Genomic DNA, 24,401 nt, shown 5'->3' on the forward strand with positions numbered 1-24,401 from the left:
AGATTATAGCTGATTCAACAAAACTGAAAGAATCTAGAATTTAGTTGTGGTGCATTCCTCTTCGTACTTAATATTGAAGAATGAACCATCAACAGCTTCCCTTTTGCCACATAAATAGGAGTAAGAGTAGGCCATTCAGCCCATAGAGCCTCCTCTGGCTTTCAGTAAGATCATGGCTGATCTGATTGTGGCCTTAACTCCTGCCTGACCTGTCCATTACCTTTGACTCCCTTGTAGACCAAAAATCTGCCTGACACAGCCTTGAATACATTCAATGACTCAGCCTCCGCTGCTCTGTGGGGTAACGAATTCCAAAGATTAATGACCCTCAGAAGAAATTCCTCCTTATCTCCATCTTAAATGGGAGACCCTTTACTTTAAAACTCTGTCCCCAGTTTTAGATTCCCCATGGGGGGGACATCCTCTCAGTACCTTCCTTCTCAAGCCCCCTCAGAATCTCATGTTTCAATAAGTTCACCTCTCATTCTTCTAAACTCCAGTGAGTACAGGCCCAACCTGCCCAACCCTTCTTCCTAAGATAACCCCTTCACCCCAGGATTGAGTTGAGTGAACCTTCTCTCGATTGTCTCCAATGCAAGCATATCTCTCAAGTAAGGAGACCAAAACTCTACTTAGTACTCCAGGGTGTGGTCTCACAAACGCCCTATACAGTTGTAGCAAGACTTTGCTACTTTTACATTCCATCCCTTTGCAACAAAGGCTAACATTCCATTTGCCTTCCTATTTACTTGCTGTACCTGCAAGCTAACTTTTTGCAGTTCATGTACAAGGACACCCTGATCCCTCTGTACTGCAGCATTCTGCCATCCCTCTCCGTTTAAATAATATTCTGCTTTTCTATTTTTCCTGCCAAAGTAGACAACCTAACATTTTCCCACATTAAATTTCAGGTGCCAAATTTTTGCCCATTTTAAACAAATTATAAACAGTTGTGGCCTCAGCACTGATCCCTGTGGCACCCCACTAACTACAGTTTGCCAGCTTGAAATTGACCCTTTTATCCCGACTCTCTTTGCTATTCATTAGCAAATCCTCTATCCATGATAATATGTTACCCCCAACGCCAAGAGCTAACACCTTGTGTAGTTGATACCTTCTATGTGTCTCCCTGTTGAATGTAGCAAATATATTATGTTGATTTTAAAGAGGAAAGGAATTTCTAATGAATTTTTCTTTGCAGGTACGAACCATGGCCAGAGATTTATATGACGATCATTTTAAGGCTGTAGAAAGTATGCCTCGAGGAGTGGTAGTCACATTGCGAAACATTGCTACACAACTTGAGAGTGCATGGGAGCTCCATGCTAACAGAAAAGTAAGTAAAATGCACATTTACAAATACCTGAATTTAAGGTGAATTTTTGCTGAATATAATTTTTGGTAAGTAAATATTGCTGTTGCTTTTTGAAACATTTTAATTGAAATCCAAATAATAATACAGGTGTTTTTGTCAAATAATTATATTTTGTTTTTGAGTTTTCTGCTATGAGTGGTTCAATTCTGATTTGCTTAAAGCTACCTAAGCTGCGCTGCGAAAGCATCCATGGGATATGAATATTGGCAATTCGCTGCACAGTGCCACATGCTGTTTCCACATAATCATTCATCTCATAAAAGCAGGGCTTGTGTGATCTGGGCCTCCACGCTTTGCAGCTAATGGATAAAATCTCCTGACCCTGTGGTCAGTCATGTAAATCCCCTTTATGTTCCACACACAGTACTGAAGCACTGGCAAGACTAGTTGGGGATGAACTTGCTGTTTCTTCCTTAGGAACACTTGGAGGAGGAAGAGAGATTGAAATAGGTTGCTGAGGAATTGAATTCATTTAACGAGTCAGGCTGGTCAGTTTGTTGACTGGTAGTATAGTTACACTAGGATGACAGAAGCAGAATGTCCTGAGGAAGCTGCAGCTGGCTCCTGTTTCTCCATCTCCACTTCCTCTATTGTTGTCTTCGTCATAAACTCTGTAACTCCCTCAACATGTGGAACAGTTTGAGAAAGCACCTTGTAGCTAATTGCTCTGGAGTATTGGGCTGCATTCTCCTTTTTAAAAAAAAAAATTGGTGCAGTTGCACCCAAGTTTGTGTATAATGTTTGATGGCAGATGAATGAGGAAAGTAGTTATATAAAACATGAGACTTCTAGTAGTATTCAAAATACAATGTAATGATGTGTGTGAAGGAATGCTTGATAGTTAAGGCTGAGGGTGTGAAGGCAACCCTGTTCCTCGTATCTATTTATGGTAAGCAGTTGATTGCTTCAATGCTGTGGGGGTATGCTCAGTTCAGTGCATATTTGGAAAGTTCAGCTAGGTCATTTTACCTTGCCATTCCCGCCAAGGTAATTGTCCAGTTGGCAATAATTTTCCTTGGATCATGCAAAACCTCACTATTTTGGTTAACTTCATTCAGAAGCACTGCCACAGCCTCACTGATGAACATGCATCTTTCCTTCCTGAGTCCTACAGAGCTATGCAGGCATCTTTCTGTGGCTGAGTTTTCGGAATTACTGCAAACTTATCTTTTTAGGTGCTTCAGGCCTTTAAATGCCGCAGTAGCATATGGTCACTGGCCTACACACCCACTCAAAGGACCAGTGTTTGTGACTTGTTCCCATAATGATTTGTTATTTTGAATATTTGTTCAACCTTGTGAATTCCAGCATGTCAGCACATTTCTTGGCAGACAAGTAAAAATCATGTTTCTCTTTTACATTTGGGGGCATTGCCCAAGTGAAAATTCTAGGCTAAATTTCACTGATTTTTAAAAATTATTCGTTCGTGAGATGTGGGCATCATTGGCTAGGCCAGCATTTATTGTCCATCCCTAATTTCCCTTGTTCCGAGGGCATTTTAAGAGTCAACCACATTGCTGTGGGTCTGGAGTCTCACACAGGCCAGACAAGGTAAGGATGGTAGATTTCCTTCCCTAAAGGACATTAGTGAACCAGATAGGTTTTTACAACAATCGACAGTGGTTTCATGGTCATCATTAAACTTTTAATTCCAGATTTTTAAAATTGAATTCAAATTCCACCATCTGCCGTGGTGGGATTTTAACCCGGGTCCCCAGAGCATTACCCTGGGTCTCTGGATTACCAATCCAGTGACAATACCACTACGCCACTGCCTCCCCAAAATCTGACACTTGTTTTCCTGATTAATAATTGAGAAGATTTCTGCTGAACAGTAAATATTTCAAAATAAAAAAAAATAAATGTTTTTGTTTTGCAGGGCGTGGACGGAGAGGCTACATGGAGAGATTTAATGAAAACTGCCCTAGAGAACTTGATCGTACTGTTAAAGGATGAAAACACAATCTCGCCCTATGAGATGTGCAGCAGTGGGCTGGTGCAAGCACTTCTTACTGTTCTCAACAATGTTAGTATGAGGTTATAAAAGAGCATCTGTTTATTTTGGATCAGCTTTGAGGTTTGCGATATTCACACTCATTTTCACTCTATAGAATATAGACTTGGATATGAAACAAGATTGTAGTCAACTGATGGAGCGAATAAATGTCTTCAAAACTGCATTCAGTGAAAATGAAGATGAAGAAAGGTAGGTAGGACTTTTCTTCAATTTAGAAATGCATTTTTAAAAAATCTTTTAGCTTTGTAACAAAAATCATTTTCTTTTTAGTCAGCCAGCCGTTGCCCTTGTTCGAAAGCTCATAGCAGTGTTAGAATCTATTGAGAGGCTACCTCTTCATCTCTATGATACCCCTGGCTCTTCATATAACTTGCAGGTATGAAGGAGAATGTTTGATGCTGAAGTATGGTATTTGTTTTCCTACAGCTATTAGTTGATTTTACCTGTACAATACAAGTAGTATATGAGAAGCTACTCCTGTATTTATCAAGTTACCCTATCTGCTTATAATACTGAGAATATATTTTGGTCTTAAATAGCAAAAGAATGATTTGATGATCATCTTGTACAAGCAACCTTTTGTAGAAATATCTCTAAGCCTTTGTTGTAGCTTGTGGCCTTGAGTGCAAAGTGTCTAGGAAAAACTGTTGAACCCGAAGCTGAAGCAGCCCATGAAAATTTGATAATTCAGATTTCCCACAGTCATATTCCAAACTGCTCTCAATTCTCTTCTGCTTCAAATTCCCACCTGATAATATGAGCTATTACTGTTTAATCATACTTTAAATGAAATTTAAAAGCAGTCATGTGGCAATTTGTTGCAATTTACTGTGACTTTGAAGTTCAGGTGAAATTCTACCGATCTGCTTACAGACTGTTATTCCTCCCTTCAAGATCCTGACGAGAAGGCTGAGGTTTAGATTGGAACGTGCTCCTGGGGAGACATCATTGATCGACAGAACTGGAAGAATGCTCAAGATGGAACCATTGGCCACTGTTGAATCCTTAGAACAGTATCTTCTTAAAATGGTAAACAATGTGATGTAACTATTCCAAAAATTAATGTTTTAAGGTTCAAAAGGATATTAAAGAATGAGTGAATATGAACATGTAACATAATTTAATTCTAACTTAATTTTTTTTTTGGTTCAGGTGGCAAAACAGTGGTATGACTTTGACAGATCAACCTTTGTATTTGTGCGTAAGTTACGTGAAGGACAAACATTTACCTTCCGGCACCAGCATAACTTTGATGAAAATGGAATAATATACTGGATTGGAACAAATGCGAAGTAAGATTGAAAATTATTATTTTTTTTGATTTTGGGATAATGACTTGTACATAATTCCCAAAAGAAAAACCTATATTTATTAAATATTTAAAGATTATGGAGCACATGCCAAAATTTCACCAGTGTATCCTTGGGGAAGGTTTGCTTACTGGTGGATATTTTTGTACGGAGTCGTTCAAACATTTTGTTGCATTTCATCAATTTTCATCCCTGTAATTCCTGGAATAGAAGATTGTTTTGATTTCAAGACTGTGTCAGCATGATTTCCCAAACACCCTGCATGGTGCATAATGCAGGTTGTATACCTGACTTCAGGCTACTCTTGAAAGTTCCTTGTGATAGTCACGCATCTCTTCAGTTTTGCATCAGAGAGTAACAGTAACAGTTGTGCAGCAATGTTTGAAAACCATCTCCAAGTTATGATTTATAGCTGATGAAAATTTTATCCATCAGTTGAAATATTGGCTTGGTGTGCTTCATAATTTGCAACAAATGCTCTGTGTTTTGAGCAGTATATTTGCTTTTGATTGAGGCTATTTAAATGGACTAAAAATTCATATTTCGATGAGAAATTCTGGCACTTCAAGTGTATTGATTAAATTATGGTGCAATCATTTTCAGAGTCATGGAGTTCATATGACACAAGTAATATAGGCAACAGGAATAGAGTAATGTTCGTCGATAATAGAAACAAATTTTAGGATATTTGTTGAATTTCTTCCTTAAGAAAAAATCCTAATGTTGAATTTCAGAACTGCATATGAATGGGTGAATCCTGCAGCTTATGGCTTGGTGGTTGTAACATCATCAGAGGGGAGGAATTTGCCATATGGACGATTGGAAGACATTTTGAGTCGTGACAGCTCAGCCCTTAATTGCCATACGAATGATGATAAGAATGCTTGGTTTGCTATTGATCTTGGCCTTTGGGTGATCCCTTCAGCTTATACTTTGCGACATGCACGTGGTTATGGTCGGTCTGCCCTGAGGAACTGGGTTTTTCAAGTTTCCAAAGATGGACAAAACTGGACTACTCTATACACTCATGTGGATGACTGCAGCTTGAATGAGCCAGGGTGAGTCAGTAGGATTAAGATAAAATTACTGTAAAACACTGTTTTAATATATAAATAATGTGGGATTTGCAGCTCTCGAGTTTTGAGGAATTACATAGATGTACAACACAGAAATAGGTAATTCGACCCAAATATCAATGCTGGTGTTTGTCCTCCACATTGGGCACGTGAAGTAGGACTACTGTCATGCAGTTTACATGTCTCATTTATTCCCCTTCTTTCAACTACCTAACCAATTCTTAAATGTTGACATTATCTCTAATTCAATCAATAATTGTGTTAGTGTACTCCACAACTTTGGCACCCTCTGTCTATTTTTAAAAATTTTCCTTTTTGGATGTGATTGCACTGGAGGAGGTGCAGAGGAGATTCACCAAGATGTTGCTTGGGATGAAACATTTAAGTTATGAAGAGAGGTTGGATAGACTTGGGTTGTTTTCGTTGGAGCAGAGAAGACTGATGGGCGACCTGATCGAGGCATACAAGATTGAGGGGCAGGAGGTTTAGGGGGATGTGAGGAAAAACTTTTTGATGATGACGGTCTGGAATGCGTTTCCTGGGAGGTTGGTGGAGACGGGCTGCCTCACATCCTTTAAAAAGTACCTGGATGAGCACTTGGCACGTCATAACATTCAAGGCATTGGGCCAAGTGCTGGTAAATGGGATTAGGTAGGTAGGGTAGGTGTTTCTCACGTGTCGATGCAGACTCTATGTGCCGAAGGGCCTCTTCTGCACTGTGAGATTCTGTAAATTTCTTGCATTCATTTAAATCAGTTAATTAGTAAATCTGGAATTTTAAAAAGCTAGCCTCAGTAATGATGATCATGAAGCCACCACATTGCTGTAAAAATTCATCTGGTTCATGAATGTCATTGAGGGAAGGAAATGTGCCGTCCCAACCCTACTGGTCTACATGTGACCTACATGACTCCAGACTCTCAGCAATGTGGTTGACTCTTAATTGCCTTCTGAAATGGCCTAGAAAGCCACTCAGTTGCGTCAAATGGCTACAGAAAAGTTAAATGAGGACAGGTCCCCCAGCAACAGCCTAATCATCAGATTGAAAGGTCATGTTGGACTCGAAACGTCAACTCTTTTCTTCTCCACCGATGCTGCCAGACCTGAGTTTTTCCAGGTAATTCTGTTTTTGTAAAGGCACTCCCTACCTTGTCAGCCTTACAAAGTCACTAACGTTTGGGGACCTTATTCCATAATTGGGAGAGTTGTACCATAGTGCCAGCAAACACGTGACAGCCATAGTTGCCTAATTGTACCTTATCGCCAATGTCCCAGATGCCTCCAATCCTCTTCCTCCAGCAGGATAGAGCTGGCAGCACAGTGGTATGGGAGTCCTCAACTTTAACTTTGGATCCTTGAAGTCTCATGGCATCAGGTCAAACATAGGCAAGACAACTCCCCTGCTGACTACCATCTACTGTCCTGCCTCAGTTGATGTATCAGTGCTCCTTCCTGTTGACCATCACTGAGGGTAGCAAGGGCACCGTTTTTTCTGGGTGGGAACTTCAATTCCCATCACCAAGTTTGGCTTGGTAGCACTGCAGCTGACTAAGTTGGAGGGTAGCTAATGTAACCCCACTATTTAAAAAAGGAGGTAGAGAGAAAACAGGGAATTATAGACCAGTCAGCCTGACGTCGGTAGTGGGGAAAATTCTAGAGTCCATTATAAAAGATTTAATAGCTGAGCACTTGGTAAACAATGGCAGAATCGGACAGAGTCTGCATGGATTTACGAAAGGGAAATCATGCTTGACAAATCTACTGGAATTTTTCGAGAATGTAACTAGTAGAGTTGATGAGGGGGAGCCAGTGGATGTGTATTATTTGGACTTTCAGAATGCTTTCGACAGTCCCAAGTAAGAGATTAGCGTGTAAAATTAAAGCGCACGGGATTGGGGGTAGTGTATTGAGATGGATGGAAAACTGGTTGGCAGACAGGAAACAGAGAGTAGGAATAAACGGGCCTTTTTCCAAATGGCAGGCAGAGACTAGTGGGGTACTGCAGGGATTGGTGCTAGGACCCCAGCTATTCACAATATATATTAATGATTTAATTGAGGGAGCTAAATGTAATATTTCCAAATTTGCAGATGACACAAAGCTGGGTGGAAGGGTGAGCTGTGAGGAGGATGCGGAGATGCTTCAGTGTGATTTGGACAAGCTGAGTGAGTGGGCAAATACATGGCAGATGCAGTATAATGTGGATAAATGTGAGGTTATCCACTTTGGTAGCAAACACAGGAAGGCATATTATTATCTGAATGGCTATAAATTGAGAGAGGGGAATGTACAACGAGATCTGGGTGTCCTTGTACACCAGTCGCTGAAGGTAAGCATGCAGGTGCAGCAGGTGGTAAAGAAGGCAAATGGTATGTTGGTCTTCATAGCCAGAGGATTAGAGTACAGGAGCAGGAATGTCTTGCTGCAATTGTACAGGGCCTTGGTGAGACCACACCTGGAATATTGTGTGCAGTTTTGGTCTCCTTACCTAAGGAAGGATGTTCTTGCTATAGAGGGAGTGCAGCGATGGTTTACCAGACTGATTCCTGGGATGGCGGGTCTGACATATGAGGAAAGTTTGAGTCGATTAGGATTATATTTGCTGGAGTTCAGAAGGATATGGGGGGATCTCATAGAAACCTATAAAATTCTAACAGGACTAGACAGGGTAGATGCAGGAGGGGTGTTCCCGATTGTGGGGGAATCCAGAACCAGGGGTCGCAGTCTGAGGATACGGGGTAGACTATTTAGGACTGAGATGAGGAGAAATTTCTTCACCCAGAGAGTGGTGAGCCTGTGGAATTCGCTACCACAGAAAGTAGTTGAGGCCAAAACATTGTATGTTTTCAAGAAGGAGTTAGATATAGCTCTTAGGGCGAAAGGGATCAAAGGATATGGGGAGAAAGCAGGAGCAGGTTATTGAGTTGGATGATCAGCCATGATCACAATGAATGGCGGAGCAGGCTTGAAGGGCCGAATGGCCTACTCCTCCTATTTTCTGTTTCTATGAGTCCTGAAGGACACATCTGGCAGGCTTGGCCTGTGGCTGGTGATGAGAGAACCAACATGGGAAAAACCTCATCCTCCCCAATCTTCTTGTCACAAGATGCATCTGTCCATGATGGTAGTAGTGGCCACCCCACAGTCCTTATGGAGACCAAGTCCTGTCTTTACTCTGAGGACCCACTCCACCGTGTTGTCACATTTGCACCATGCTAAATGGGATCAATTCAGACCAGAGCTAGCAATTCCAAACTGGGCATCCATGAGGTGCTGTGGGTCAAAGCAGCAGCAGAATTGTGCTTGATCACAATCTGTAAACTCACAGCCTGGCATAATTCTCCTGCTTCCAACAACATCAAGCTGAAGATCAATCCTGGTTCAAAGAGCGTGCAGAAGAGCATGTCAGGAGCAATGCCCGGTTTATCTAAACCTGATGTGCTTGCCTGGTGAAGCTGCAACACAAGATTAGTTGCATGCTAAACAGTGAAAATGAAGCGATCCCACAGCCAATGATTCAGATCCAAGCTCTTCAATTCTGTCTCACCTTGTTATTAATGGTGGTGGACATTAAACAACCAACTGGAGGAGGGGGCTGTACAAACATCTCCATCCTCACTGATGGAGGAACCCAGCGCATCGGTGCAAAAGATGAAGCTGATGCACTTGCAACCATCTTCCAGCAGACGTGGCCTCTCCTGAGGTCCCAAACATCACAGATGTCAATCTTCCGCCAATTCGATTTACTCCATGTGGTATCAAGGAACAGCCGAAGGCACTGACTACAGCAAAGGGTAAAGGCCCTGACATGGCCTTTACCATGACAACATTCCGTCTATATTTCTGAAAACTTGTGCTCCAAAACTAACCACACCCCTAGCCAGGTTGTTGCAGTACACTACAATGATGGCAACAATGTGGAAAATTGCCAGGATATTTCCTCCATCAAAAAGCAGGGCCAATCTAATGCGGACAATTACCACACCATCAGTATGCTCTGAACCATTAGTAGAATGATGAGAGATGTTGTTGATAGCGCTATGAAGGGGCATTTACACAGCAATAACCTACTTAACGATCCTCAGTTTGGATTCTGCCAGGGCCACTCGGCTGCAAACCTTGTTGCAGCCTTGGCCCAAACATGGGCAAAAGAGCTGAATTTCAGAGGTGACGTGAGTGTGACTGGTCTTGACATGTGATGACAATAATTGAAATAATTGGGAATCGGGAAAAGTCCACTGGTTGGAGTCATACCTATCAGAAAGGAAGGTGGTGGTGGTTGTTGGAGACCAATTGTCTCAGCCCAAGGACATTGCTGCACTAATTCCTGAGTTAAGTGTCCAAGGCCCAACTATTTTAAATTGCTTAATCAATTACCTTTTCTCCATCAAAAGGTCATAACTGGGAATGTTTGTTGTTGATTGCGCAGTGTTCCGTATCTGCACCATTCATGACTCCTCAAATGCTGTAGCAGTCCATGCCCACGTGCAGCAAGACCTGATAGCATTCAGGCTTGGACAGATAAATGGCAAGTAACATTCATGCCAGGCATTGACCATCTCCAACAAGACAGAACCTGATCACCTCCCTTTGATGTTCAATAGCATTACAATTGCTGAATCTCCCACCATCAACATCCTGAGATTTACCTAAGATAGTACTACTGCTAGTAGTACTGTGGATGCTGGAAATCTGAAAACAAAAACAAAGCTAAAGCTCTGAAGTAGAGTCATATGGACTTGAAATGTTAACTCTGTCTTTCTCTCCACAGATGCTGTCAGATCTGCTGAGTTTTTCCAGCATTTTTTGTTTTTGTTCCTGGGGTTTACCATTGACCAGAAGCTTAAGTGGACCTTCCATATAAAGACTGACCTGCTTTTCTAGCCACAAAAAGTCTGGAATTACTGCTGAGTAACTCACTTCTTGACTCCCTCCACTTGCCTGGTTGAGCACAGTGCCGCCAACACTCGAAGCCAACATCATCCAGGACAAAGCAGCCTGCTTGATCAACACCTTGTCCACCACTTTCAGCATCCACCCTTTCCACCACCGAGGCATCGTGGCTGCAGTGTGTACCATCACAAGATGTACTGCAGCAACTCACCAAGGCTCCTTTGATCTGGAGTTTGTTTAATTGTTTAGTCTTGGGTCAATTACAATTACAGACTACATTGGGAGAGTTGATTTAAAACTGACTTTCAGTTCAGACTAGCTACAGACCATGCTAGGTATGAATGTGTTTTCACAGGCTTCACAAAATTTATTAAGTTTATCACAGTAAGTACAAAAATGTAATACTTTACAGGCAGTGGCAAGCAGTCACATTCACAGTGGAACACCGATCCTTGACCTCTGGTTGACTCTGGCCCTCGTCTCTTGATTGAAGCCTATCTTCTTTATTCTCTTCTCAGTGATATGCGCTCTGGGGTCTTACAGGTTCTTTCTTTATACTCTCTTCCAGCCCTGGCTCTGTGCCATGTTCAGTAAAACTCCTTTTCTGACCATCTGAATGGTCAGTAATTACCTAACTGTCCTGCCAAGGTTATACCTTGAGCTGGCATGTATTTAAGACCCTCAAGACTATATGATTCGTGTCTTTGTTGATTGCAGGGGCTTCAATCTTCCTTGACATTGTTAACTTTATGAAGCTCATGCCTTTTGCTTTTCACACCACCTGCTGCTGTAGCTCCATGGTCGCTTACCTAATGATGACTGCTTAAAGGTGTCGATATATGCAGAGTCTGTTCCTACAGCTCTTTACCGGATAGTTTCCCGAGTACCTGCTAAGTGTATCATAATGATCTCATCCTCAGTCAATTCCTTATTCTCTGCCTTCTTTTCTGTCAGTGCCTTCCTTAACCTATTCCTTACTTGTTTACCGAATAATCTAATGATGCTATATCTCTGTTATTAACATTGACGTTCTGGTGTCAAAGGCTGTGGCCACATCATTTACAAAACCTCTGTGCACTCTACCAGTTCCATTCATTCTGGCGCGATTTAACCCGTTCACGTTACTGTGTTTGCCTCATTGATACACACTATAAATGTCTTTTACTTTATCTTCCTCTTCCACTATGCCTTCTTCTCCCCAAAAGTCCTTCAATAATACTTTCAGCATTTTTTCTATTAAATTGGTAGTTTCCGAATTAGTTGGGCGCTAACTTGGTAGCCTCAGGGTTGTCAAATTGACAGTGATTGGCATAACTTCGTTCTGTACATAATTATATAACCCCTTGTGTGTGGGAATAAACCACTAATCCGTTTTGGGGACCAGGTTGATGTTCAGGACGTTATGTACATTCATTATAAAGGACGCTCTGTTTCCTTTCTGCTACTAACTTTACTACCTGAGTGACGCATGAAGAGAGGTTACAGACAGGTAAGGCCCATGCAAAAATTCTTCTGGATCACCTAGAGGGAGTAAAGGGGGGGCATGGTCCTCCCATTTTGTTACTAAGGAAGGCTCCTCAGGCTGCTATAAGGCCATTCTTACCATAGGCCATTCAAAGACAGGAGGCTTAAACTGCTCACGCTTCATCTGCCCCTTCCCATCATCTTCCAAAATATAAGATATTCCATTGACATTAGCCATTTCTCAGATTGTGGGGGAAAAACACCCATTGTTTTAAATTATTGCTAATTAATTACTAGAATGTAATTTGGACCACCAACGAGGCCGACGTAGTTTGTAATGATTAGGAGACAAAATTGCAATTTGAGTTGGACTGGTATTAGGATCTCATGGGTTTTCTACTGCTTCTCATTTTGGTAAAAGTCGTATCTGTCTCCCATTTAAACTCATACTCAATGCATGCTCCATGGCCCTCTAACTTCCCATGTCTGAATAGAACCTCTCAACGTACGATCTTTAGGGCCTCTCGTTTGTCCTGTAAAATTCCATGGTGCCTCTACCCCATTGGTCACCAATGTATGGAATGCCATTAAGGGCAAAGATATCACTGATGTCTTTGTCATTCTAGTGGAAGTTTTTCCTGTTGGCTCCTGGCTTGGATGCATACAACCTAAAAAAGTAACTTCATCCTGCACAAACTGTGCCTTTTTAGGATTCACTTTTAGTCCTGCCCTCTTTAGTATGTCTAACAGCTCTTTTAAGAGAATCCCCGGGGCCTGATAATCTATATCCCAGAGGAAGTGGCCCGAGAAATAGTGGATGCATTGGTGGTCATCTTCCAAGATTCTATAGACTCTGGAACAGTTCCTACAGATTGGAGAGTAGCTAATGTAACCCCACTATTTAAAAAGGGAGGTAGAGTGAAAACAGGGAATTATAGACTAGTCAGCCTGACGTCGGTAGTGGGGAAAGTTCTAGAGTCCATTATAAAAGGTTTAATAGCTGAGCACTTGGAAAACAGTGGCAGAATCGGACAGAGTCTGCATGGATTTATGAAAGGGAAATCATGCTTGACAAATCTACTGGAATTTTTTGAGGATGTAACAAGTAGAGTTGATGAGGGGGAGCCAGTGGATGTGGTTTATTTGGACTTTCAGAAGGCTTTCGACAAAGTCCCACATAAGAGATTGGCGTGTAAAATTAAAGCGCATGGAATTGGGGGTAGTGTATTGAGATGGATAAAAAACTGGTTGGCAGACAGGAAACAGAGAGTAGGAATAAACGGGTCTTTTTCCGAATGGCAGGCAGTGACTAGTGGGGTACCGCAGGGATCGGTGCTGGGACCCCAGTTATTCACAATATATATTAATGATTTAGATGAAGGAACTAAATGTAATATCTCCAAATTTGCAGATGACACAAAGCTGGGTGGGAGGGTGAGCTGTGAGGAGAATACAGAGATGCTTCAGTGTGATTTGGACAAGCTGAATGAGTGGGCAAATGCATGGCAGATGCAGTATAACGTGGATAAATATGAGGTTATCCATATGAAGGCAGATTATTATCTGAATGGCTATAAATTGAGAGGGGGCATGCAGGTGCAGCAGGCGATAAAGAAGGCAAATGGTATGTTGGTCTTCATAGCCAGAGGATTCGAGTGCAGGAACAGGGATGTCTTGCTGCAATTGTACAGGGCCTTGGTGAGACCACACCTGGAATATTGTGTGCAGCTTTGGTTTCCTTATCTGAGGAAGGATGTACTTGCTATAGAGGGAGTGCAGCGAAGGTTTACCCGACTGATTCCTGGGATGGCGGGACTGACATATGAGGAGCGATTGAGTCGATTAGGATTATCTTTGCTGGAGTTCAGAAGAATGAGGGGGAATCTCATAGAAACCTATAAAATTCTAACAGGACTAGACAGGATAGATGCAGGAAGGATGTTCCCGATTGTGGGGGAGTCCAGAACCAGGGGCCACAGTCTGAGGATATGGGGTAGACCATTTAGGACTGAGATGAGGAGAAATTTCTTCACACAGTGGTGAGCCTGTGGAATTTGTTACCACAAAAAGTAGTTGAGACCAAAACATTGTATGTTTTCAAGAAGGAGTTAGATATAGCTCTTAGGGCGAAAGGGATCAAAGGATATGGGGAGAAAGCAGGAGCAGGTTATTGAGTTGGATGATCAGCCATGATCATAATGAATGGCGGAGCAGGCTTGAAGGGCCGAATGGCTTACTCCTGCTCATAGTTTCTAGTTTCTATGTGATCTTCCACTGCCGAGGTAGCTAATAACAGATCATCTACATATTGCAGAACTGCTGGTTTGGCGAAAGTCTTAATTGCTTGTGCCATATGTTGATGGAAAATAGAGGAAGAATTATGAAGTCCTTGTGGGAGACGAATCCATGGATATCCCTGGCCTTAAAGCATAAAGGCGAATTTATACTGGTCGTCTTTTGCTACTGGAATGCTCCAAAAACCGTTAGCTATGTCGAGCATGGAGAAGATAGTGGTGCAGGGTGGAATAACTGACAATAAGGAAGAGACCTGATTAATCGTCAGGCTTTGTTTAGGTGTTACCTTGTTAAGAGCTCTGTAACCAATAGCCAGACACCAGGAGTCATCTGGCTTCCTAATGGGCCATGTAGGAGAATTAGTTGTAAAAGATCCTGGCAGTAAAATCCCTTGTTGCATTAATGAAGCAATGACTATATTAGGCAAGGAACACTTTCCCACAGGATGGGATACTGCTTACAAGGCTTGTGTGAATCCCCATTAATTTGAACGTCAGTATCTAATCGTCCACAGTCATATTTAGAGACAGCAAAAGACTCGGCATTCTGTTGGGTTACTGTTTTTACTGCTGGCAGCAAGTGATCAGGGAGAGGCAGTGCAATCTCAAGAACTGAATGAGCATTCAAAATCTGGACTACACCCTGTCTCAAAGGTGTTGGCCAGAAACAATTTTGGGTGTAATCAATAATAACTCCTGCCTTCTTTAAAGCATAGCTTCCTAAGATTCATTTTGTATCAGATGCAGCCATATAGAAGGGTTCCCTTATATTAAGTTCAGGTTAGTACCTTCTCCAGGGAATGGCAATGTTTCTGCCCCTGTGAGTCCTTTTAATCCATTGAGGGGTTTTTTCCTTGTGCTTACTGTCTTTCTGGGTGTGGAGAATGAATGATAGTCACTGAAGAACATCTATTAGTATTGTTTGCTGTCGACCCCCTGGCAGCAGAGTAGTGATTACTGGTCCTCCCGTGTCGATCACGCCTGAACCCCACCTCAGAGCCATTCTGTGGGGTCTATACCTGTCAATTAGCACCCTGCCCTCCTTGCCAATCCAGTGGCAAGGGATCAGACAATGCTTCTGTAATAGCTGGGTAAACAGGGTAGTAGCACTACAGATAATTTTTCCACAGTACTAGCCAAGGCTTCTATCCTATCCCTTTGTGGATGCTGTGAGTTTGAAGTATAATAAGGCGGATTACCTCTGGGTAGAAGGGGTCCTCTGCACCCCTACAATTGATTGAACTGTGGCAGACCTCATTTTTCTTGCATTCCTATTTCTTAGGGGCCCTACACTCCTTAGCGATGTGTCCTCCCTTCCACAATTGTAACATTTCAAAGAGGGAGCCGAGGGGATGACCTCTGCTAACTGCACTGGCTTTTTTGTACCTTTCCCTTTATTGGTTTCAGTTCTTGCCTGACTCCTGCTAAACATCCAGGCACACTTGGAAAATTCTAGAATTCTAGCCCATGCTAACTGCTCAGTAACTGAGTTCTAGAGAATTCTGTAGGGAGGACTGGATCCTTTACAGAAATAACATTTTAAAAGAAGTAGACCACATATGTGCAAAGTCATCTGCTGGATCTGTCTGTGTCATATTAAAGATCATATATAATCTCTGCAAAAGCCGTATGGCTCTCTTGTGGGTTTTGTGTCGTTCCTTTTAAAGCCTCTGTCATGCCTAGCTGTTCTAAGCCCAGGGTCTATTTTGGTCCCTTTCCACAGCACCCTATTATTCAATATAATCCTGGGGAAGTGCATCCCTCCTGTCACTTTTACATGCTGACAGAGTGACTCGCTTGATGTCTGCATCAGTGAAATGGGGATTATAATTTTTAAAGGTGATTTAAATGCTGTGCTAATTCTAAGGGTCAAGTTTTAGTTATGATCAGGCCCAAGTGATCAGTTAGTGCTTTTAAATCTCCATAGCTCAGGGGTACAGAAGTGGTTCACCCAGTAACCACCTCCTCAGGGGAAACGGTCAGTTCAGGTTCCCATTCTCCTCCCACCCCCCACCTTCAGGTCACCCTGCCTCCTCCGTGTTGTTAACTTAGGGCAGACAGGGAAAGGCTTTTCTTCCCCATCGTCATCTTCGTCTGAGTACTTCTGTCCTGGTTCAACATCACCTGCGTTATACTCAGCTTTTGTGTCAGCTGCTACAACTGCCTGCTGCTTTCCCACATGGTTCCAAGCCACTTAATGGTAGACTTACACTGCGCATGGTCTGCCTCTTGGTAGGGTTGCCCCTGTAGCTCCCTAAGGAGTCCTCTAAATTCTTGATCAACTGGGCGTTTTTCTGCATGAAAGTGACAATATGCCTCTCTGCCAACTCTGCTGAGCTGCACCAGACTGTATGGCATTAAGTGCCTGTTGCTGTATAGTGGCAGTGGAGGATGCTAGCTGATTGTGTAGCATTTCCAGCTGTGCCTGCTGTTGCTGGATCTGTTCACTTTGGGCAACCATTTTGTCTCACCTGTGACTGTATCACTTCCTCATTGCACTGTGCACAATGTGATGCTGCATATGCGGTTAGCTTTAAAGCCCTGTCACACTTCCAACGTTTAGCCAAGACCTGCGCCTGGATTAACTCTACTGATTCTTTGACCTCAAACTTTCGTACACGCTCTTCTAACAGGGACTGGACACTGTTCATATTACATTTAGTTTTTAACCTCTCCTCATGTTTCCTAGAAACCCTTGCTTACACTATTCTTTCTCCACATGGCCTGTATTTTAACGAGATACCACTGGGTCAGTGAAATCTGCTGCCCTTCAAAGAAGGTACCCCCACAGGAATTATTGCTGGCTAAATGAAATTCCTATGTTCGTGAAACTTGCTTCAACGCACTCAGTTTAAGTACTAATCAAAGTTCAGGGTTTCAACCTTTACCACCTAGAAATACGAGCAGGAGGCACATGGGAGCACTACCACCTGCAAGTTTCCCTCCAAGTTATGTCCTGCCAACAAAAAACGGGGGAAATCCAATCCGATCAATTTCTGCACCATCTTCACTTGGAGCTACATCTCCATTCTTTCATTGTCATTCAGTCCCAATCCTGGAATACTCTCCCTAACAGTACTCCAGGTGTACCTACGCCACATGGACTGCAGCAGCGGTTCAAGAAGGTGGCTCATCTTTAAGTGCGGCTAGGGATGGGCAGTAAATGCTGACTTTGGCATTGATGCTCACTTACCACAAATGAATAAAAGTAGTGTCCCATTATTGTGAAGTCCTTAATCATTGGAAACAGCCTGCCATCTACTTTTATGCGTTTCCATAATTTCAAACAGCTCTATCAAATTATCCTTCCCCTTCCCACTGCTCACCAGTTCTTGCAAGTCTGCCTTATTGTATTTAATACTTCACTATCATTTTTCTTATTCCTTATTAATATTTCTTATATATCATATATAGTGAATTTGTGCTATTTCCTTTCTATTTATTTACTTAATGTTTTTCTTAACGTTTTTATAGTTTGGTTCCCAAAACAACACACTTCTACCATTGTGCACTTATGAAGGTTTTATGTGGATATACATTTTGACTTTTATATTCTACATCTTTTACAATAAAACTCAATATTCCATTAAGTTTTTTTATGGCTTAAATCCTTGGGGTATTGCTCTTAATGTCTGGTGAGCCCAAAACCCTGAATCTCTCTTCCAGTCTTTATCTAGTATTATCTAGTATTTCTCTATTCAGCAAAGTTATTTTCTTATACCAAAATAGGCCTTTGTTTTTACCGTAGGAAATCAACGTATTCTATAAAATTCCAAGAAATTTCTTGAATATTAAGAGCACCCTCTCTCTCTTATAAAGGAAGTTCGCATAACAGCTTCTTGAGCTGGTAGACAGAAGACAGCAAAGGCCATTATCCCTGCCAAGGGAATGCCTCTTGCACAAGCATTGAAATGACACATTGCTAATCCTGATAGTGGATGTGGGAGTTGACCTCATGACCCATACATAAACCAACTGTCTGAAGGTTAAACGCAATGAGCCAGAAGGTGACTTCATGGGCTTCTGATGGAAATAGGGGTTACTTTGAATATCTGTCCCTTGCCAATGGATAATTGAATGAATGATTGGCATAAGCCTCAGAAATAAGGTATGTAAACGGGACTCAAGGGGAAGAAACAATACCTTGGACAGAAAACATCTGCTCGAGGTGGACCGATGCAAGCTTCACTTTGGCTAGCTCAAGAAGACTGAAGAAAACAGAACAAACTGCCACTTCCAGTCCTTGCCTAGATATCAGCTTCCTGATATCTTGGCAGACTCGAGGAGGCAAAGAACAAAGAGAGAAGAGCAAATACACAAACGACTGTCACTTCCAACTGTGGAGATTAGATTCGTCTATTCATTTGTCTGATTGGGACCAGTAAAGAATTCTGAGAAGACTGCTACCATCCGCCATGGAGATCTCAAACCCCTACTACGTCTTATGGTCTTACTTTCCCCATCCATTATTCCAATTTGGGACTAGTAAAGCGTTCCCACCTGTTATGGAGTGTATGTCTTTTCTGCCTATTTAGATTACGCATCATATATAAACTACCTTAAAATTGCATATGAATTATCAACTGCATATCTTGGGTAACTGGCTCCAAAGTGTAAACCTTACGTTACTGAGGTTGAATTCCATCCTAAGCTTCCGCCACAAACTCTATAGCCTTGCTACTGATTCTATCTTATCCCCCTGCCACTGCCTTGGGCCGAGCCAAACAGTTAGCAGCATTAGCATCCTATTTGACTCTGATCTGAATTTCCGATGCGCTATATTCACCATCATGAAGACTGCACATTTTCACCTCCATAATTCTTTCTGCCTCTACCTTCTCTTAATTCATCTGTCGCTGAAGTTCTCATCGGTGCTTTTTTTTTACATAAAGGGTTGACTCCCTCCAGTCCTGCCCTGGCTGGTTTTCCATCCTGTATGTTCTAAAGTTCAGCTCATCCAAAATTCTGTTTGTACCCTACTGACTCGCCAAGTGCTGTGCAACCCATTATTCCTAACTGACATTGGTTCTCAATCCTCCAACACATCCATTATAAAATTTTCACACTCATGGTTAAATCATTTGATCATGGTCTCTCTCTTCCCTATGTCTTTAATCTCCTTTGGCCCGACAGTCCTAACTGAATACTCCGTTCCTCCACTTATGGGCTGTAGTGTAGTTCTTCATTCACTTTACCATTGCGGTTGTGCTTTCAAACACCTGGGCGCCATGTTTTGGAATCTCCACCCTAAAACCTGTTGCCTTTACCTACCCCCCCCCCCCCCCCCCCACCTCCTTCCTTTGAATACCCTTCTTAAACCCATCTCTTACAGCAAACTTCTGGTCATCTCTAATATCCCTTCCTTTGGCCTGCTATCCATTTGTGTCTGATTATGCCATTGGGAAGCATTTGGGATATTTAAGATATAGATGCATGTTGCTGTTGATTTCAGCAAGGCTACATTTGTGGCAGGGAATGGAAACCATTCTTTCCTATGTTAATGGAAAATAAGATTGGTGAGTTACAGGCACAGATTGCCACATGGAAATATGCTGTGACTCTTAACAGAGGCCTGGTGCAAAAAAGGGATGTTAAATATTCCTCAATACAAGGTGTTCAGGAAAGATAGAAAGTGGGAGGGGTATTGATTAATTAAAGTGGGAGGGGTATTGATGAAGTATTGATTAAGGAGAGCATTGCAGTGCTGAAAAGGAATGTCCCGGGGTCAAGCACAACTTATTTGGTTTGAACTAAGGAACAAAAAAGATGTGATTACGTTGCTCGGTGCAGCTTATAGGGCACCAATTAGTGGGAAGGATGTAGAAGTACAAATTTGCAAGGACGTTACAAGAGAGGTGCAAAAATTATAGAGTAGTAACAATGGGAGACTTTAATTACCCAAAAATAGTAATAGTGTAAAGGATAGAGAGGCAAGACTTCCTAGGGTGTGTTCAGGAAAATTTTCCACAGCAGCATGTTTACAGTGCCAGGAGAAGGCATTGCTAGACCTGGTTCTTGGAAATGAGGTGGTCCAAGTGAACCAAGTGTCAGGAGGTGAACATTTAGGGGACAGCAACCATTGTATCATAAGATTTAGATTGGCTATGGAAAAGGACAAAGAACAATCCAGAGTAAATGTAATTAACTGGGGGAAAGCCAACTTCAAAGGGATAAGAAAGGATCTGGGCCGATTAAACTGGATCTGGGCTGAATAAACTGGTAGCTGAACAGTGGGCTACATTCAAAGGAGAGAGATAAGTATGCTTATGACAGATGTCAGGTAAAAAATACAATTGAAAACCAGACTATATAGAAGGTTCAGAGGGGAGGTGAGAAGGCAAATAAGAGAAGCAAGAGGGAGAACGAAAAAGGACTTGCAGCTAACATAAAAGGGAATCTGAAAATCTTCTATGGGCATATAAATAGTAAAAAAAAAAGTGGTATAAGTAGAGGTTGGGCCTTTTAGGAACTAAAAAGGGGATTTGCGCATGGAGGAAGAGGGTGGAGCAGAGGTATTAAATTAATGTTTTGCATCTGTCTTTACCAAGGAAGAAGATGCAATACAGGCCATGGTGAAAGAGGAGGTAATTCAGATACTAGAGCGTTGAAAGTTGATGAGGAGGAAGTATTGGATAAGCTATCTGTATTTAAAAGTTGATAAGGCACCAGGACCGGATGAGATGCATCCGAGGATACTGAGAGAAGTGAGAGTGGAGAACTGCAAATGTTACACCCTTTTTCAAAGGTTGAGCTGAGCCCGGCAACTATAGGCCAGTCAGTTTAACTTCAGTGGTGGGAAAACTTCTAGAAACAACAATCGGGCACAAAATTAACAGTCACATGGACAAATGTGGTTAATTAAGCAAACCAACATTCCCTTAAGGGAATTAATCTTCTTTAATTTTTATTTAATTTAATTTTCTCTCGAGGGAAAATCATGCTTAACTAACTTGCTGGAGTTTTTTTAAGAGGTAACAAAGAGGGCTGATGAGGGCAATGCTATTGATGTGGTGCACATGGACTTCCAAACAGCATTTGATACAGTGCCACACAACAGACTTGTGAGCAAAGTTATAACTTGTGGAATAAAAGGGGAAGTAGCAACATGGATATGAAATTGGCTGAGTGACAGGAAACAGTGAGAAGTGGTTAATAGACATTTTTTTTCAGGCTGGAGGAAGATTTGTAGTGCAGGGACCTTTGCTTTTCCTGATATTTTTTAATGACCTAAACCTTGGTGGAAAGGGTGCAATTTCAAAATTTGCAGATGATACAAAACTTGGAAGCATTGTGAACTGTGAAGAAGGGTAGTGTAGAACTTCAAAAGGACATTAGACAAACTGGTGGAATGGGTGGACAGGTGACAAATGAAGTTCAATGTGGAGAAATATATGATTAATCTTGGCTCGAAGAAGATGGAGAGAAAATATAAAATAAAGGGTACAACTCCAAAGGGGGTGAAGGAGCTGAGGGACCTGGGTGTATATGTACATAAGTCATTGAAGGTGGCAAGACAGATTCAGAATGTGGTTAATAAACCATACATTTAAAAATGGAGGTTATGTTGAACCTGTTTAGGACACTAGTTCGGCCTCAGCTGGAGTATTGTGCCCAGTTCTGGGTGACACACTTTAGGGAAGATGTGAAGCCATTAGAGAGAGTACAGCAAAGGTTCATGAGAGAGGTTCCAGGGATGAGGAACTTCAGGTAATTAAGATGGAGGGGGGATTTAGGACCATTTTCCTTGGAGAAGAGAAGGATGAAGGGAAATTTGATAGAGGTATTCAAGTTATGAGGGGCCTGGACAGAGTCGATAAGGAGAAACTGTTCCCACTTGTGAAAGGATCTAATGGCCTCCTGCATTGTAACAATTCTTTGATTCTGTAAGGGATCACCTTTGAGTTCCAGCACAAAATTTATAAAAACTCTATGGTATTTAGTTTATGCATTATACTTTCTGTCTGAGTTTTGTATTGGTTTTGATTCTAAAGAATGCGTCTATTAACAGCGCAACATTAGGGAGAGCATTTCAAGCACATGCACATTAAGTCAGTGTCACCATGGTCAGTGATGTTCTGCCTGGCTGGATTATGGACTTGGTTCCCTAGTTCTTTAAAAATCTAAAATCTGAAGTGCAAATAAGGTTTAATTTAGAGGGATTCGCAATGTATTTGAAATTAGAAGTGGTCATGGGTGAGGGAAACATTGAATAGAAAGGATTAAAAAAAACTATTCATCAAAATAGAGAATTATGATAGAAATATCGATCGGTCAAAATACGGATGAATGTTGTTTAGATCTCAATGGAACAGAGCTAGATCCATGTGACTTTGCCCTTATATAAGCACATTCCTCGAAACCTCCATATTTTGAGTAGTTCCTCAGGTCCCTTTGCTTTTCACCCAGCTCAATCCCTTTAGTACAGGTCTCTAAACCTGCACTTTTCTGAAAGTAAACATTTTTTTAAAAAAGGATTAAGATTTACAACTTTGGTGTAATCTTGGTACCTAATTCACTGTTGTATAGTGAGATGACGCCCTTATTTTATTCCAAAATGCTCCTAACTCCTGACACTTATGATGTCATCATCTTCTTTTGTGGATGTGCAAATAAATCTTTCCAGCACTGTCAGGAGTTAGAGTTTTAAAACAGACTTTTTTTAAACTTAACTGTCTTGATCAAGAATTTACAGTACATTTTTAGATATGTCAATAACAATGTGATTGAAAGACTTAACATTCTTGAAAAGATAACATCTTGAACTTTGCATTGGGCTAGCTACATGTCTTGACAACTTCTGGTAAAATTTAAAATAAAATTGTTTTAGATCTACAGCAACATGGCCTCTGGATTCTCCAAAGGATGAGAAACAGGGATGGCGACACATTCGGATTAAACAGATGGGTAAAAATGCCAGTGGGCAGACTCACTACCTCTCCCTCTCAGGTTTTGAATTGTATGGGACAGTCTCCGGTGTGTGTGAAGACCAACTAGGTGAGCAAATTGCCGTTAAGCATTATCATTTCAGAATGATTAATAATGCTGCATTACAGTTTACAAAATTAACACACGTACTTTTAAAATTCACTTTGTCCTTTGACTTAATTATCTTGTAAAGTTCGGCATTATGTTTTGAAATGTACCCTAACTCAAAGAAAAACAGAATTGTGGAGAAATACCTCAGCTCGGAGACATGCCCGTGTGGTAGGGTTGCCATGAGAAGAGAAACTCAAACCATTTAGGTGGGGTGGCAGTTTTGACACCTTTTCACCACATTTCATAGAAAAAGGACAGCTGCTGTTTGAGACACCAAAACAAAGGAGCTATTGAAAGCAAGGTGAACAACTTTGTGTCAGTGACCAAGCAGGATGCTTTTCAGAGTTCAATTTCTATTCAAAAGAAATGGAAGAGAGCAGACGGTGCTTTTGGAGCTATGTCTTTGAGGTGTGCCTTGCTGGTGATAATCGTGTCTGGGAAAACTTGGGCTGAGGGGGAACCATTATGGAAGGATACCGGAAGCTTGGAGCTTGCGTGACTGGGAGAAGTGAACCTCTACTGGAGAGTGAAGTGACTGTTGGACTGTTATTGTAATGCGGCATATCTTCCAGAAGCACAGCGCACAGTTAAAGGGCTTTGTAAGATATATTTCAGATGCGTTAGTTAGTTAATAGGAAAGCAGCTTTTCTTTAGGCGGAGATGATCTTTCTTCAGAATTGTTCTGATGAGAGGCCATCTCCACCTGAAATGTTAACTCTGTTTCTTGCCACAAATGCTGCCTGACCTGCTGAGTGTTTCCAGTGGGTTTTCTTTTTATTTCAGATTTCCAGCATCCACAGTATTTTGCTTTTGCACCTTTACTTAACAGACAACTAATATATCAAACCAAAGTAATGTTTGATCTATGTTGCTTTTAGGTTTTTTTGTTGCAGTATGAAGGCTCAAAATGTGGAATCCTGTCCTTTGGTTCTTTTT

At 41.6% G+C, this 24,401-nt stretch overlaps 1 protein-coding gene across 4 annotated transcripts in view; it reads left to right on the forward strand.

Moving 5' to 3' along the window:
* The window catches only part of hectd1 (HECT domain containing 1), a 182,225-nt gene that overhangs the window by 117,031 nt on the left and 40,793 nt on the right, over positions 1 to 24,401 (forward strand). For all 4 annotated transcript variants that reach the window (XM_078562871.1, XM_078562873.1, XM_078562872.1 and 1 more), the window contains exons 16-23: positions 1,202 to 1,336; positions 3,255 to 3,401; positions 3,487 to 3,581; positions 3,663 to 3,768; positions 4,287 to 4,421; positions 4,545 to 4,684; positions 5,437 to 5,760; positions 23,257 to 23,423. In XM_078562871.1, coding sequence (XP_078418997.1) covers positions 1,202 to 1,336; positions 3,255 to 3,401; positions 3,487 to 3,581; positions 3,663 to 3,768; positions 4,287 to 4,421; positions 4,545 to 4,684; positions 5,437 to 5,760; positions 23,257 to 23,423 — 1,249 coding nt within the window. The remainder of the gene's footprint in view (positions 1 to 1,201; positions 1,337 to 3,254; positions 3,402 to 3,486; positions 3,582 to 3,662; positions 3,769 to 4,286; positions 4,422 to 4,544; positions 4,685 to 5,436; positions 5,761 to 23,256; positions 23,424 to 24,401) is intronic.

Source organism: Cetorhinus maximus, chromosome 18, assembly GCF_964194155.1.
Source record: "Cetorhinus maximus chromosome 18, sCetMax3.hap1.1, whole genome shotgun sequence".
NCBI lineage: Eukaryota > Metazoa > Chordata > Chondrichthyes > Lamniformes > Cetorhinidae > Cetorhinus > Cetorhinus maximus.